Genomic DNA, 15,873 nt, shown 5'->3' with positions numbered 1-15,873 from the left:
TATATAGCGCAAGTGACAGCCGGAGTGAGTCGGTTAATGAACCACCTGTTCGGACCGGTACTACAGCCAGATGCGGTCATATAGCAAAAAACTGAGACGGAAATGTTCTCAATTTTGGAGTGAAAATAAATGCTTATAAAATGTATGTTCGCAATGGTGTATGTTGTCAGTGCCAACAAGAACCCGTTCTATGGGCAATCTTCGCTTGAAGTTGGGCCGTTTAACATGGGTTTCAGTGGCAGATGACATCTGTGTAGTGAGACCTAAGTGTTTATAACTTTATGAAGTAAGGGAGATAATCGTGCAATGTCCGATGTTCGGAATACTTCGCAATCGGTCGGGACTCCTCGAATCTCGGGGAAATTGGTGTCGGGTGTTCCCGTTAGAAAATATTGTGTTGTTTGTAAACGGGAAAGGGATGTGGACTCCAGTAAACGTTCCTACTCGGCTGACCGTCAGGATAGTCGGTTTTCTCCAACAGTCTAATGATCGTGAAGTAATGCTGATGGTGCAATAGTTCATCAAGATAAACGTCTCCGGCACGATATTTATTATTGTGATGTTTATTGCTGTGCCGTAACGTTTATCCATTGGATCGAATTTTCCATTTGCAATCACGATTTAATAAAATCAGGCATATGTGCTTTATTTAAGAGCCTCAACACGTACAACAACATATTTTAATAAATTTTAGACAAAAATATTAAGTACAATACCTTTGGTAACCTTTCCAGGATTAGATGTTTGAAGATGACACATTTAAACATTTGAAAACTATTTTTATCCTGGCACATCGAAAATGCGGAATGAAAATTTTGCGGAACGAGAATTATTCGTATCAAGCATTTTACGTAAAAAGAAATATTGCGGAACTGAATGGAATTGATTATTAAATGTATTTATTTTGTTATTTTTGTTTCTACATATGTGCTTTGTGTGGGTTGCATTATATGCATTGTTAATAATATTATCACATTAAAGTTTTGGGGTGTATTATTCTTTTTTATTATTATTAAAAAAATAATGATTGTTAGTACAGGTCATTACTTATTTTAAGGCCTTCATTTATTTACTTTTTCCAAAATTATTATTTCCTTTAGTAATTGTTTTTAAATATTATTATTACAGGCCATTGCTTACATGTGTTTCAAAGGTTTTTTTCTTCTTTTTTTCTCTTCTTTTTTGTTTTAATTTTATTTATTTTTTTTAGCTATAATTACTGGTCATTAGTTATTTTAGGAGTTTTATTCAGTTAAATTTAATTGTTATTATTAATTTATTATCAATTAATTGATTTTTAAACAATATTATTCATTAATTAAGTTTATTTATTTATTATTATAAAACGTGATATTCCATTAAATATCGTGGAATAAACTCGTGAACCCGAGACGAATAATAATAAAAATAATCCGATTCCACCAACAGTTTTCAATCACATTTTAACTATGCTCACAATGGCCGGCGGGAATATTCGAGATTTTGTTTTAACTGAAAATTGGATTAATGCAGGATTACTATTTGGACAAACTGTCTATTTATGCGTAAAACGTGACTCGGGAAGTTTTCTTTATACAGTAAGTGTTTATATTTATTGCTACATCTCATATTTCGCCACGAAATAATTAATTCCATGGTTGTATCGATTCCGCCTGAAATCTGGGCGGAAACTGCACGCTTGTTTTTGCTATTAACATTGTAAACATCGGGTCCAAATAAATGTCAAAATGTTAAAAAACGGACCGTAGATGTTTACCGTGGTGAACTAATGGTGCAATAGGTGGAACCTGCGGCAATCACGTCAAAGCTACACAGAAAAATCACTGCTTACCTGTAACCGACTGAATGTGAGCGACACTTAACTGTTAACACGGGTCAGGGTTATACACATTTCGCATGCATGCAGGGAGAGGGGGTACATTACTGTGTGATTACACAATAGAGGAAAGCGGCATCTTCACACATTTTTTGATGAAAGTGTAAGGTTTTTGGCCTTGTATGCATATTCAACGATTGATATTTAATGCACATTATTGTTTAATTTATCAACAAGTATATTGGTGTGTTTAATTAATAAAATGGTACAAATTTAATCCGCCCTCACGTGAGCAGGTTGTTGCGTAATACTTAATGCGTCACATCAGGTAATTCTCGGAACCGAACATACGGGTACTTCGACCCCTGGCCGCCATTGTTTATCACGTGACGCGGTGAAGCTTCTCCTTAGTTACGTATGGTTTGATAGTGAAATGAGGCAACTTTGGTCGATCATTTACAACAGTTAACGGTCACGATGCCTAACACATGTTGTGCAGTTGGCTGCATAAACCATAACATGATGTTAAAAAAAAAATCGTTTTACAAATTTCCGAAAGAAGAGACTAGGCGCCGCTTGTGGGTAGGGTCATTAAAACGACAAACCTGATGGAATTCCATGGCTTCCCTCACAGAATGCGACTACGTTGACTTTAATGTTGTTGCTTGTTGACACCAACGGAGATTAATTTAGCAAACAAAATGGTTAAAGCATGTGCAGTGATAAAAATCCCACATTATACTGTAAATAAAATACACAATTCCATCGTCTTCCATGAAAAAAACCCAACAAAACGATGCATCCAGTTCTTGAATAAAGAGTATATTCCTTTATCATTAAATTTGTGTCGTCTTTATTTTTCATTTAATCTTAGTTGCTTGGATATTATCTATACTTGTATTTATTTTGCCATACCACAGCTACATCTTATTTATTTATTTTTTAATTTTAAAATAAAAGTTTATACTGCTAAATTACACACATAATAATTATAATATAGGCCTAAATTCTTGTTTAAACTTTAATTATTTTTATTTTTTTTGCAAATGGGTCTGTAGCAGGCCTGCAGTAAGAAAATATAGGTCGTTCCCCCACCCCCCCTCTCAGTGTGTTTAGTATTTACTTTGGTGCAGAGGGTAAATAATGTGTGTGCCTTTGTTTCAGTATATATATATATATATGCCAAATTTCTAGGGAAATCACTAATGTGTGTGTGTGTATATATATATATATATATATATATATATATATATATATATATATATATATATATGTATGTATATGTGTGTGTATATATATATCTATATATGTATACATATACATACATACAATATATATATATATATATATATACATACATACATACATACATACATACATACATACATACATACATACATACATACATACATACAAACACACACACACATTAGTGATTTCCCTAGAAATTTGTCAAGGCATGGTAGACCAAACACTTTTGGGGCATTTTCGGGGCACTTTTTTCATTAAAAATACACAAAAATTAATTGAAATAAACATTAATGTAATTTATGTGCTCGCTTTAATAAATGAATGGCAAAAGATGTAAAAGGCATATTTTATTAATTAATAATACCTTTTTGGGTGTTTTATAAAGGCAATTTTAGAATTAATTAGTGAAAAAGGCTTATTTAATCTCAGGGCAGCATGGTGCTGATTAAGGAAAGATGGTGCTAGACTATTGAGGCATGGTGCTGCACCGTGCTAAAACAAGCTAGGGAAAACACTACACATACATATATACATAAATCTAAAAATACATAAAAATCTATTTTATTGTGGATCAATGTAATTTGGTGGTTGTGGTACATTTGTAAATTTTACTTGTTCAAGTTAGAGGACTTACCTTTTTACATATACATGTGTATATGTAGTTTCATGGTATTCTACAGTTCAGTGTGTGTGTATGTGTGTGTGTGTGTGTAATCTGCTTTAGAAATTACCTGCAATAAAATGAATGGTCAACTGCCATATCTGATATTTGTTTTCCATTTTGAAAACACTGTTTGACATGGAGAATATAGCATTTAACTATCTCATTCATATATTTTCCTTGAATATGCTACACAAGTGCATCTACATGAGGTAATTTAACCCGGGTTAAAAGCAACTTTTAAATATGTGTAGTCTAGTAGAAGGCATACCGATATAGATCAGTTTATTAACAACCATATTTGCCTCCTTTCTCCAGCTGTATACTATTAAAAATTAGTTTTGTAGATATTACTTAAATTGAACTGCAATAACAATTCAAATACAGCACAAGACTGAACAAGAAAATATCTGCAATATCCATTGTGACTAGATATAAAACAACACCAATATTATACATATATATATATTAACCATTATTTACTCAGGTAAGTTTTTGTGTTTTATTACTAAATATACCAGGTTAAACCCTATTATTAAAACATTTGCATGTTTGTTCGACGAGGTAACACTTATGTTTTATTAGGTTGTAGACCTCGACATGAAAATAACTGAGGGAACTGATTATTTGCTCCCTAATGTAGTTTATGGGGGGCAATTTAAAATATTACCATATTGATACTACATGTATATAAATTCACATGCCAAAGGAAACTATATATTATTCTCCTTGAAACTAATCTCAGGTGTGATGGGTAAGTAGAGAGAGATATTGCTCCCCCTAGATGTCAAGGTCTGAGGATGGCTATATTTTATTATTGCTATTTTTTGTTGCCTGCATTCAACCGGTAAGGAAGGGCAACATCATGTGGTAATTTTGCAATCTGTAAAAACAAAAGCATTTCATTATTTCAAGAAACTGTATTTTGTTTTAAGAATAAAAGAATGTATTCAGTGGAACATTATACTGTTGCCAATTATACATCTATATAATAAGATATGACAATAATACTATTGTAATTTTGAACTTGTAAAGTAACAACTTTGCCATTGTTTAATTATTACATATTATTTGGAAATAAAATATTAAATCATAAAAATAATTAACTTAATCATGCATACAAATTTTATTATAAATACAAATTATATATTTTGTAGCCCACATCATAATTATTAATATAATAATTATCTTATCATTTCAAAATTGTTAAAATTTATAATTAACATTACCTGAAAATTGCATCAACAAAAATTATATTCTGCCCAACCTGCCCTGTGCCCTCGACATTCAAAGTACACGGAAACACATCGGTACTAAATATAGATTATACTAATTCAGATTCCCGTTGTTCGTTTCTCTTATATGGCAACCCAAGCTGTTATAATACACATAAGACGTATTGCAACTATGTGTTAGCTATAGAAAATAAATGACAATATGTAAGGCATGTAAAAAGTTAATATGATAACTTTATTCTATGTAAAACAGTAATCACTAAGGGACCGTAACAAAAGTATATTGAAGCCAGAGAGACTAAGTCACTTAGTCTGGGGGGGGGGGGGGGGGGGGGGGGTTTACGATTTCAACATCTCCATTTAGTCTTTTTATCACTTTTGGCTTCACTTGCTTTGAACTTGAAAATCATCATACAAACACAACCCAAAAGGCTTCAAAACACTGGCCAAGGTATTTATTGTCGACCTACTGCCCATGCAAACCAGGATATCAAGGTGGCTAGGTATGTATTACAGTCAACTCTCGTTATAACGGCCATGTTGGTACCACACGGGTCTTGCCGTTGTAACGATCGTAAAGAGTTAGCTCTCTTAGTATGACAAGTGGTTTGGCAATCATGTGTAACACTAATAAATAATAAAGTAATGAAACAAACAAAACAAAAAACAAACAAACAATTGTTGTTATACATCTTGAGCGTGTTTAGGATGATTTTCTTTAATAAGAGTCACTTCTCTTTTTTCACTTGTCGAAATTTGCGTGTGGCGTCGTGTCGCGGGTGGGTGTGATATTTTCTCCCAATAAACAGCGCATTCAAACATTTCACGATATATTGTAACTTCTAATTAACAAAAAGAGACTTGACAGGAACAACTCAACTCTGCACCAAGATATTAACAACAATACAAGTTGTTTAAAAAATATCTACCTTGCACATCAAGCGCTGTGCGATCAGCCGTATACTAATCCGGTTGGTGCCAATCGTCTCTTGTCCACATGCGGCCCGGTTCGGCTCAGTTTGGCAGCATATCAAAATGGGAATAAAAGTTACAGCTTTTTTAGAGCAAGGGTCTTGCAAATTAGCAGTTATACATTTGTTAGAAGATTTGTATGCCGTTATAAAGATCAAGAAATGCATTAAAACAACACGCTTGTTGTCGCAAATTACTGCCGGTACCGGAAAACATTGTTTCACTATGTGCATTCATGAATAAATACTGTTTGTATCTTTTATATTACTACTGTCTTCCTTTGGTCTTTTCCAAACCTTGTTCTGTAACGTCAATTTGGATGAAGCCAAAGTCAACTGCCCATTTAGTCTTTTTGAGGGGGGTGGGGGGGTCAGAATCAAGACTAAGTGACTTAGTCTCTCTGGCTTCAATATACTTTTGTTACGGTCCCTAAGGCTTTGCTTCACCCAAGTGATCGGTAACTAGGCCGTGTGACGTAACGCCGGTTCCGAGAATATGTATTAGTCTTAGAACTGAACAAATAATTAAACGTACTGGTCTGTAATAATATCTTTCCCAGTAAGCCATCAGTAAGTATATAGTGCGAAACGACCCTACATGGGGGCGAACCGACTCAGTTAAAAGAGAGGACAATTAAGGCATTTGGCCTGGTATGCATATTCAACGATATATAATGCGGAAGGACTTTCCTTTGGCACTGTCACTAACCCTAACCCTAACTATTAATGATAAGTATTAAAATTTTATAATGTTCTTTATACATGACAGTGCCAAAGGAAAGTCCTACCTATAAGGCACATTAGTGCTTAATACGTATAATCGTATAGTTAATTAATAAAACGGTTAAATGTGACGGCTATTATACATAACAGGCGCAGCCATTTTGTACCATCTCAATGAGTACGCCCTCAGGCGAGCTGCTGGTTACGTAATACTTAACGCGTAACGTCAGGAATGAGCCTTAGAACTAGAGAAACACAATCTACCTGGTTTTTGCGGGATGATAAATAGTCATACATTGCAATGTTCTGTAATAATACACATCCCAGTAAGCCAACAATAAGTATATCAATATATATATATATTATTTTTCAATACAAAATAAAATACCATTGTCAAAGTGGCTACACAACAAGTCAAAACAATTAACAATGTTTTGCCCATGGATGCATTAACATACGTACTGAAATGATACATCAAGTGTTTTCTTAGTTAATTGGTCTATGCTGTTAGTTGCTTCTACCTGTGATTCCTAATTGGCAGGTGTGTATTTGATTGGTAACCAGACGAGCCAATTAATTGACGCTGTCTAGACACAAAAATACATACCGGTATTGTGGAATATTATCTGTCGCCCCTAAAATTGTAATGGACATGGTTTATTACTGTAAATAGTTCTGTAAAACTATTGATTAAGTAGACTATTCCATCTAAAACCACAGAACTGACCAATTACGTAGTCCCAAAGAAAAGAAAATTATCACATTGGTATCGTGGGTTGTCGTTTTTGCTCCAACGTAGCATATCAATAGGCCTAATAGTGTACATTTTTGCTTTGGATTATTTAACAGAAAAATACTATAACCCCATTTTGTTCCGTTAATGCAACTTGAAATATATTTAGTTAAATAGTTTATTATATTATTACGTCATTTATGCTGTTTTACAAGTCAGGTTGATCAAAGAGAAGCGCCTTGTCGAAAATTACTGCTTTTGTTTACACTGTACATACAGGAGATGGTCAGGAGCTGACGTCACTTCGCTCCAAGCTATCCCACCGGACATCACAAAAACGAAACAAAATGGCTGCCCCCAGTTAGCAGGAATAATCATGTTTTTTTTATTAACTCTAAAATTACGCGTTTTTTCATTTGCTAAAGTGTCAGTATGTGTTGGTGGTCCGGGTATGCATCTTTCCAACACATACGGCTCTTGTTTGAGTTGACCCTACCTTTAACAGTACAAATGGATCCGGGTCGAAACGACGCGGGCGATCTAGTAACGGGCGAAACGACTTGTTACCAGTCACACCAGATACTGTGCTACCTCTCCAGAGTGCTCCAAAGCCACCAGCCTATATGCATATGTCTTAATAAATAGATGTATTATTGTATATATATAATAGAAAAAATCTATTTTTTTTTAGAAACGCAATGACCAGACAGGCTGTTTTATTTTACTTATTATTATAAAGTGCGTAACTCTTGATCATACCCTACCCCATGACCTCGTTTTGTAACTACCCTCCAAACTTACCTGTATGATTTATTACTCAGTTTACTGAATACTGTTCATAAATGTTTTGGTGTCCAACTCAAGAGTATTGCCAGTCACCCAAAATAAAGACCAAGGAAACGTCTTTATATGTTATTGCTATCAAAATACTGGCTCGCGACTGTTTCACAAGTGACCGGCCTCGGTGGCGTCGTGGTAGGCCATCAGTCTACAGGCTGGTAGGTACTGGGTTCGGATCCCAGTCGAGGCATGGGATTTTTAATCCAGATACCGACTCCAAACCCTGAGTGAGTGCTCCGCAAGGCTCAATGGGTAGGTGTAAACCACTTGCACCGACCAGTGATCTATAACTGGTTCCACAAAGGCCATGGTTTGTGCTATCCTGCCTGTGGGAAGTGCAAATAAAAGATCCCTTGCTGCTAATCGGAAGAGTAGCCCATGTAGTGGCGACAGCGGGTTTCCTCTCAAAATCTGTGTGGTCCGTAACCATATGTCTGACGCCATATAACCGTAAATAAAAATGTGTTGAGTGTGTCGTTAAATAAAACATCTCTTTCTTTCTTTCTTTCGGAGGGATGTATCACATTGGCGTTTATATTATATCAGTAGATATAGCAGATATGAATTATAATTTCGCCATTTAATATGTTTGAAATATAATCTGTAAACGTAGAAAGATTAAACTAATAATGATTGCATATAAGTGAGAAACAATGTCTTCCTCACCAACGTACCCACTTCGTGGAAATGAACTCAACCACGTGACCTAGATTTACAACGTAACCGGTACGACAAAACACGACTAATAAAATTTAAAAATTGTTGTCGCTAGTAATCAAACATTTAGTATCAACAATGCAACATGACTTAAAGAGTATTTAATTTTATTTAATTGCGTCTTCTAACTTTACGACAAGCAGCTGGCAGTACACTACTGAATAGTAGACTGGCTCACAGACATGCAAATAGCGCTTATTTACACCACGAGGCGGATCAACAGAACAAAGCTGGTTGAAGAAATGTTTGGTTCTAAAAATCAGATGGGGGAAAAAATCTTTCACAAATTGAAAATTCTTTCGCAATTTTTTTTTTGCAATTGGCGAACGACAGTGCAAGCCCTGATACAGATATTGAGAGGAAACCCACTGTCGCCACTTCATGGGCTACTCTTTTCGATTAGCAGCAAGTCATCTTTTATATACACCATCCCACAGACAGGGTAGTACATACCACGGCCTTTGATATACTAGTCGTGGTGCACTGGCTGGAATGAGAAATAACACAATGGGGCCACCGATGGGGATCGATCTCACACCGACCGTGCATCGAGCGAGCACTGTACCATTGAGCTACGTCCCGCCCCCTCTATTATTGATGAAGAAAATTAAAATGTTCTCCTGACTAACTTTCCTTAAATTACTGCATTTGTTTGTTAAAAAGTCGTTCCAGCTAGTTCACCACAGTTGGTATATCAAAGGCCGTGGGATGGTGCATATAAAAGATTTCTTGCTATTAATAAAAAAATGTAGCGGGTTTCCTCTCTTAGACTATATATATATATATATATATATATATATATATATATATATATATATATATATATATATAGTATCGTATAGTATCTTACATTTCTAGTGCAATCAAAGTATGTGATATTTTTCAGATCACATACTTTAAGAATTTGATAACTTTGCAAATTAGATGTAAATTAATTGAGGTCACTTATTTGATTTATTGACATTTAAGCAAACGTACTAGGGTGATCCTCCATAATTGACGTATGCATTCATAACCATCAAACGAAAAACATTTCAACAGCAACCTTACACTAAAAACTATTCAGTGTTCAGAAAACAAAAAAACATTAAGCAATAGTTTATTTTTATGTAAGAATATCCAAAATGACACATATGATATATGATATTGATGATACCAAAAGACACGAGGGTAATAATCTCTTTGTCATAAAAACATGTTGTATTGAGCTTGAGATTATATGATAAAGAGATTATTACCCTCGTGTGTTTCGGTATCATCAATATCATATATCAGGAATAAAAATGTTTACAATTTTTAGTCCTAATATATATATTGATGATACCGAAACACACGGGGGTAATAATGTCCTTATCATATAATCTCAAGCTTAATACAACGTGTTTGTAAACGGTACACGCAACTTAAATTCCAGTCCGCCATTACTAGTAATTCAAATGATGTAAGAATATGTGACGCTGTGTCTTTTGAATGAAAATGACTGGAATGACGTCATTTTGGATGTCCTTACATCAAAATAAACTAGGGCTTAATGTTTTTTGTTTTCTGAACGCTGGACAGCTTTCAATGTAAAATTGATATTGAAATGGCTTTATTTGGTGACTATGAATAAATTTGTCAATTATGGAGTGTCACCCTAGTACTTTTGCTTAAATATCAATAAATCTAGTGCCATTACCTCGATTAATTTACATCTAATTTGTAATGTTATCAATTTCTTAAAGTACCCGGTATGTGATCTGAAATATATCACATACTATGATTACACTGAAAATGTAAGATATTATATGATATATATATATACATGTATATATATGTATATATATTACCAAATGTTTGACATCTATATGCTCTAGTGGTGTTGTTAAACAAAACTAACTTTAACTTTGTATATAGAGGTAGTTTACAGGAGATTACGTCATTTGCCTTCCAAGCCACAGTACAGGAGACGATGAAAAAGAAATAAAATGGCTTCCCCCAGTTAGCAGGAATAATCATGTTTTTAAAAAATTTATTATAAAATTATGCGTTTCTCACTTCTTTTAAACTGTCAGTATGTGTTGGTGGTCCGGGTATGCATATTTTCAACACATAAGGCTGATATTTAACCCGATTGTTTAATATATATGAGTCAAAAGCACACTTGTTAGTCAGAGCCCCATCTAATCTAAAATAAGGGGGGTGGGAGTCACAGGTGCAGGAATTTATGCAGGGGAGGGGGGGGTTGAGACCATGGCAAGTGAAATTTCTAGGCGTGTTGACACATGCTGAACAATGTCTAATATAAGCTTCTTATGCTTATGAATGTATTTATGATCATCTTAATGTTCGTAGTAACCCAAAATTGATTTTAACTCCCATTAATTTTATATGTACAATGTATAGAGGGGGGAGGAAACATTGTTTATTGAAGTAAAATGAAATTTTAACTACAGCAACCATGAGCACAGCCAGAAACACATGTTATATACAGACCTGATATTTCAAACAAGAAAAATATTACTGGTATGTTATTTCAGTCATTAAAATGACTTTATTAGTGGAAAACATCTTACAAAGGTACCAAACTCAGGACAGTCTCTTAAAAAAACTACGGCTAACACTGGACAACTGTTGAATTATTCTTGTCATTTGATCTTAAAAAACGAACAAAAAACCTGATGTTTTAAACTATACTGAAACACAATGAAAACGCAAAAACTTTTCATTGCAAATAACGACAAACTATTGATGGATAATGTAATATGACATTATTGACTGGTATTCATGAGATACATTTATATGGAAACATGGCCAGTTATCATCAGTAATCGAGTTGCATTCGTAATCGAAAAGTTCAAACCCCCCCCCCCCCCCCATCAAGGTCAGTATCTGGCGTGTCCACCATTGGCCTGTGAGCATGCGTGAAGACGACGGGGAAAGGATTGGCACAAACATCTCAAATAAGCCACAGGAATGTTCCTCCACTCCTGCAACGCCTGTGCAAGCTCAGCGACATTACGCGGTGGTGGCTGGCGGTGACGTACACGATGTCCCAACTCATCCCACGTGTGTTCAGTTGGGTTCAAATCCGGTGAAACGGCAGGCCAGTTCATAACGGTGATACTGGCTTGATGCAGGAATGCCTGGGTAATTCTTGCAGTATGTGGACAGGCATTGTCTTCGGTGACAGCGCAAAAGTGGCTTGAGAACTGGTCTTAGAATAACGTCAACATAACGCTGAGCTGTAAGGGTATCGTGAACAATGATGAGATCACTCCTGAAATCACAGTTGATTGCCCCCCCATACCATCAGACAACCGCCGCCAAACTGATCACGTTCCCTCACACATCCGTCAGTAATTCATGGAGTCTCCTGTACACGCATGCTCTTCCATCGGCAAAGGAGACAGAGAAACAGGACTCATCTGAGAAAACAATGCTCCGGTAAAAGGCTGGTGGATGATTACCATTCTGGAGAGCAAACTAGTCTCGCAGCACAATGTCGCGGTGTCATAATGTTACCGTTCTGAGTCGACGGATGACCGTCATCGGATGGATAGGCCTTCCATGACATCCTATGTATTGCTTGCTGTCATCGTTGCAGTTCTGAACCGGTCACGGAGGTGGTGTCGTCGAATCTGCCAATCTTGGCGTGGGGTCGTAACGGGACGTTGACCAGGTCGAGGTCGATCACGGACACTCCCGGTCTGTTGATGACGTTCAACAAGTCGTCCAATAGTTGATGGATGGACTCTGAAGGTCCTAGCAACTTGGCTTTGCGAAGTCCCCCCTTGAACCATGCCCAACACTCGCTCCCTTTGTTCTTCTCTGAGTCGTGGCATTCTTAATGTGACGAGGAATATGACACCATTACGTGACATTTATGTGTCCACACACTGGCATTTCACATGCATTGCATGCAGCATGATTGACCATGTTGTGAACGCATTTCACACCATTTTGTGTGTTTCTGCTATTGTACGTGTAACGAGAACAAAACCAGGATTAAAACCCAGGCAAAAGTACCAATCAATGGCTTCCTCTCATAAATTGTTATTTTAAGTCCAATAAATATATTAACAAAATATTGAAAAATATCTGTTTTGCGTTTTCATTGTGTGTCAGTATACATGTAACTTCTTCTCTGTTGATCTTATTATTTATCTTTCATATTTGTAGAAACAGTTTGACATACGTATACGGTTTACCCGTTAACAAGACAAAGATGGGTAACACTTCATCGAGAGGAAGAATCATATCGACTGAAAAGACTCCCCAACAACCACAAGGACCTCCATACCCAGGACCAAGTGCAGAATACTTCTTCCTGAACACTGAGGTGTCAATCTCTGCTCACATTCGTTTGTTTGTTACCAGTAACACCATGATAACCACCGACATCGACAACTACTATCCACTACTTGCTAGAAAATATGAAGAAGGCTTCAGGCTGTTGACGTTTTACCGCATTCCTGATGTGGTGCGGCAGAAGGGCATTAGTCTAAGTAATCCCACTGTGACCAGCCCATTTCAGGGCATCTTCTGTTGCTACCCGGCCGTGCAATCCAGCGAATGGTGGCAGCTCAAGGTGGAGAAGTCCACACTGGTGACTCAGAACATCCACAAAGGACTCATCTCATTCAGCATGACTCAGGGTACAGTCAGTGACACGTCACATCTGTATCAAACCATAGTAAACAACACACAGGATGGCAGTCGACTTGTATGCCTAGAGATGACTGGCGACCTCAAGGGGCAAGGATATAGAGCAGCAAGACGTGGAATCAGTCCAGGTACATGTAGTTTGTGCTTCCTGTAAGTGGAACATTGACCAGAGTACGGAGAGTTCCTGAATGGTTTTGATTCTTAAATCTAACAGATGGCTTTCATATCATTTGGTTTTAGTGGTTTGAATGGCAGTCAATATTATAACTTGAGATTTTCATTCAGTAGTCAAGTTAAATTTGTCAAGGGCTGGCACTAAGCAGTTTACAATGTTTATTTGGCTCATATAAATTTTTAAAGGCCCTCTTAATCTTTTTATGTCTTAATATCCAATGTATGTGATTTGATATCTTAAACACCATTTAAAAATGGCTTTATCATTCTAGTCGATTAATTCTAATGACCCAACTGATTTTCTGTGAACTCAGAGATCCAAAATGATTAACCAACATCAACTGATGTCTTAGTATGTAGTTGCATCCTACCAGTAAATTTAATCAGATTGTAATACGTGAATTTCTTTTCTTTTCTCTTTTATTCCAGTTATGGGAGTTGATCTGTTCTTTGAGGTTCCAACAACGCCAACCATGGAGAGATATGTTTACCAGTGTGTCCCCATCCCCATCAACGTCGAGTATTCCATATCATTTGGGTCCAGTGGGATCCATGTTGACTGTGACTGGAATGGTCATCTGGGAGGTTTTCTTAGCCAGGGCTGGCGTCTGGTGGAGATATTCATGGACAAGAGTATTCAGTACCAACAACATGGGTTCTCAAGCAGCGGTGCACACAATTCAGTCTGGTTCTTTGAGAAACCTGCTTCTTGCATTGAGAACCCCACCCCAGTGTACCAGGGAATGGTCGTTGACCATTGGATGAAGGTGGTGGGTGGCCTGGGTGGCACCCATGCCAAGACCAACTGGGAACCTGTGATCCAGCAGTTTGGCAGTCAGGGCTGGGAATTGGCCTGTATTCTGGAAACGCCTGAAGTTGAAAGGGCAGGCCTTATTTCAATTAAAAGAAAGATGTTGCTGTTCTTCCAAAGGCACATTTTGCCTCCTTTGGGATCAACACCGTATGTACCAGGTATGCATATGCCAGCTGGCCCTGACCCAAACACATACGATTTATCAAGACAGGAGCCTCCCCCTCCTTATGCAGAAGCATCCAAGCATTAAGCTGTAATTATTATTGTGGATCGATGCCAAAAAGGTAAAGCACATAATAAATTTTCATGCACACGGCATCTTCATTGGATATTTTTGTGCCTTTGAACCACACTATATCAAAAGTTGTGATATGTGCTCCCCTGTGGACAGTGCATATAAAAAGACACTATTCTGCTAATCAGTAATGAGAGAAGCTTACTTTATCTTCATTCAATTATAGGTATTTTTGTGCTTCAATCATTAGGTTCAAGCACACTTTCCTGACACCTACCCACAAAGTTGTACTCGCTCTGGGTGGGAGCCTGTACTGGGAGGTGAACCCAGTACCTATCGTCCGGTTGCTTAACCACTACACCACTGAGGTCAGTAATTACTGAACTGATTTGTGGGCAAACAAAAATCCAATCCATTCCTATCAACAAGTGTTTCAGTGTCACAAGAAGGGAAACAACTCTGATCTACATGTACCTTTGACCAGCTGCCTTGGAGGTTGCTTAGTACCAAAGAAGAGAGTTCGGTGTTGAAGTTCGAGGTACACCGTCAAATATTTACGGAGTAAAGCAGCTGTGGGTGTGATTAGTAGTACCGTAATATGTGACATTATTTGTGCAAATACTATTATCCATTGACAATAAATAAATACACTTGTATTTGTTATACCGTTGTTATGCAGTATATACCAGAGGTTGAAACTAATGCAGGGTACCCCCCAAAATGGAACTGCAATTTTCAGCAAAAATGATGGTTGCTATTAAAAACATTAATTAAATCTCTCAAATGGTATGTGACCCCCCATTACATTAGATGTGAGGTGCCACTCTTTTTATTACTGTACTTCCTGGGTGTGTTGATATGCTGCTTATATCAGTTTTATTAGTAAACGTTAACATTATCGCCAATAGGAATTGATTTGGTCTATTAGAACCTGAACATAACATGCTAGTGGACCTTTCACAACCATATATACAAACTCTTTACACTGTGTATGTAAATATATTACATTAACCTTATAACCACCATGTGTGTAAATGGATGATAAATGTTGGTATA

General features: G+C 36.6%; 1 protein-coding gene across 5 annotated transcripts; it reads left to right on the top strand.

Annotated features, from left to right (window-relative positions):
- Positions 1–437: 437 nt before the first annotated feature.
- Positions 438–15,485, top strand: LOC121375708. Of its 5 annotated transcripts, none has more exons than XM_041503298.1 (3): positions 438–496; positions 13,109–13,722; positions 14,198–15,485. In XM_041503298.1, exons 1-3 carry the CDS (start codon positions 486–488, stop codon positions 14,830–14,832), a joined length of 1,260 nt encoding a protein of 419 aa, XP_041359232.1. In that variant the 5' UTR covers positions 438–485; the 3' UTR covers positions 14,833–15,485. The 5 variants fall into 5 exon arrangements, with proteins under 5 accessions (XP_041359232.1, XP_041359236.1, XP_041359235.1 ...); XM_041503302.1 differs by lacking the exon at positions 438–496 and adding an exon at positions 1,543–1,577; XM_041503301.1 differs by lacking the exon at positions 438–496 and adding an exon at positions 1,735–1,847.
- Positions 15,486–15,873: the final 388 nt, after the last annotated feature.

Source organism: Gigantopelta aegis, chromosome 6 (genome assembly GCF_016097555.1).
Source record: "Gigantopelta aegis isolate Gae_Host chromosome 6, Gae_host_genome, whole genome shotgun sequence".
NCBI classification, from domain to species: domain Eukaryota; kingdom Metazoa; phylum Mollusca; class Gastropoda; order Neomphalida; family Peltospiridae; genus Gigantopelta; species Gigantopelta aegis.
The sequence above is the reverse complement of the archived record's forward strand: the minus strand, read 5'-3'. Positions and strand labels throughout refer to the sequence as shown.

What these genes read in the sequence shown, in the direction of transcription:
- LOC121375708 (XM_041503298.1), top strand. An exon ending in AAGACGTGGAATCAGTCCAG is followed by an intron (nt 13,723 to 14,197) that starts GTACATGTAGTT and finishes CTTTTATTCCAG; the next exon opens with TTATGGGAGTTGATCTGTTC.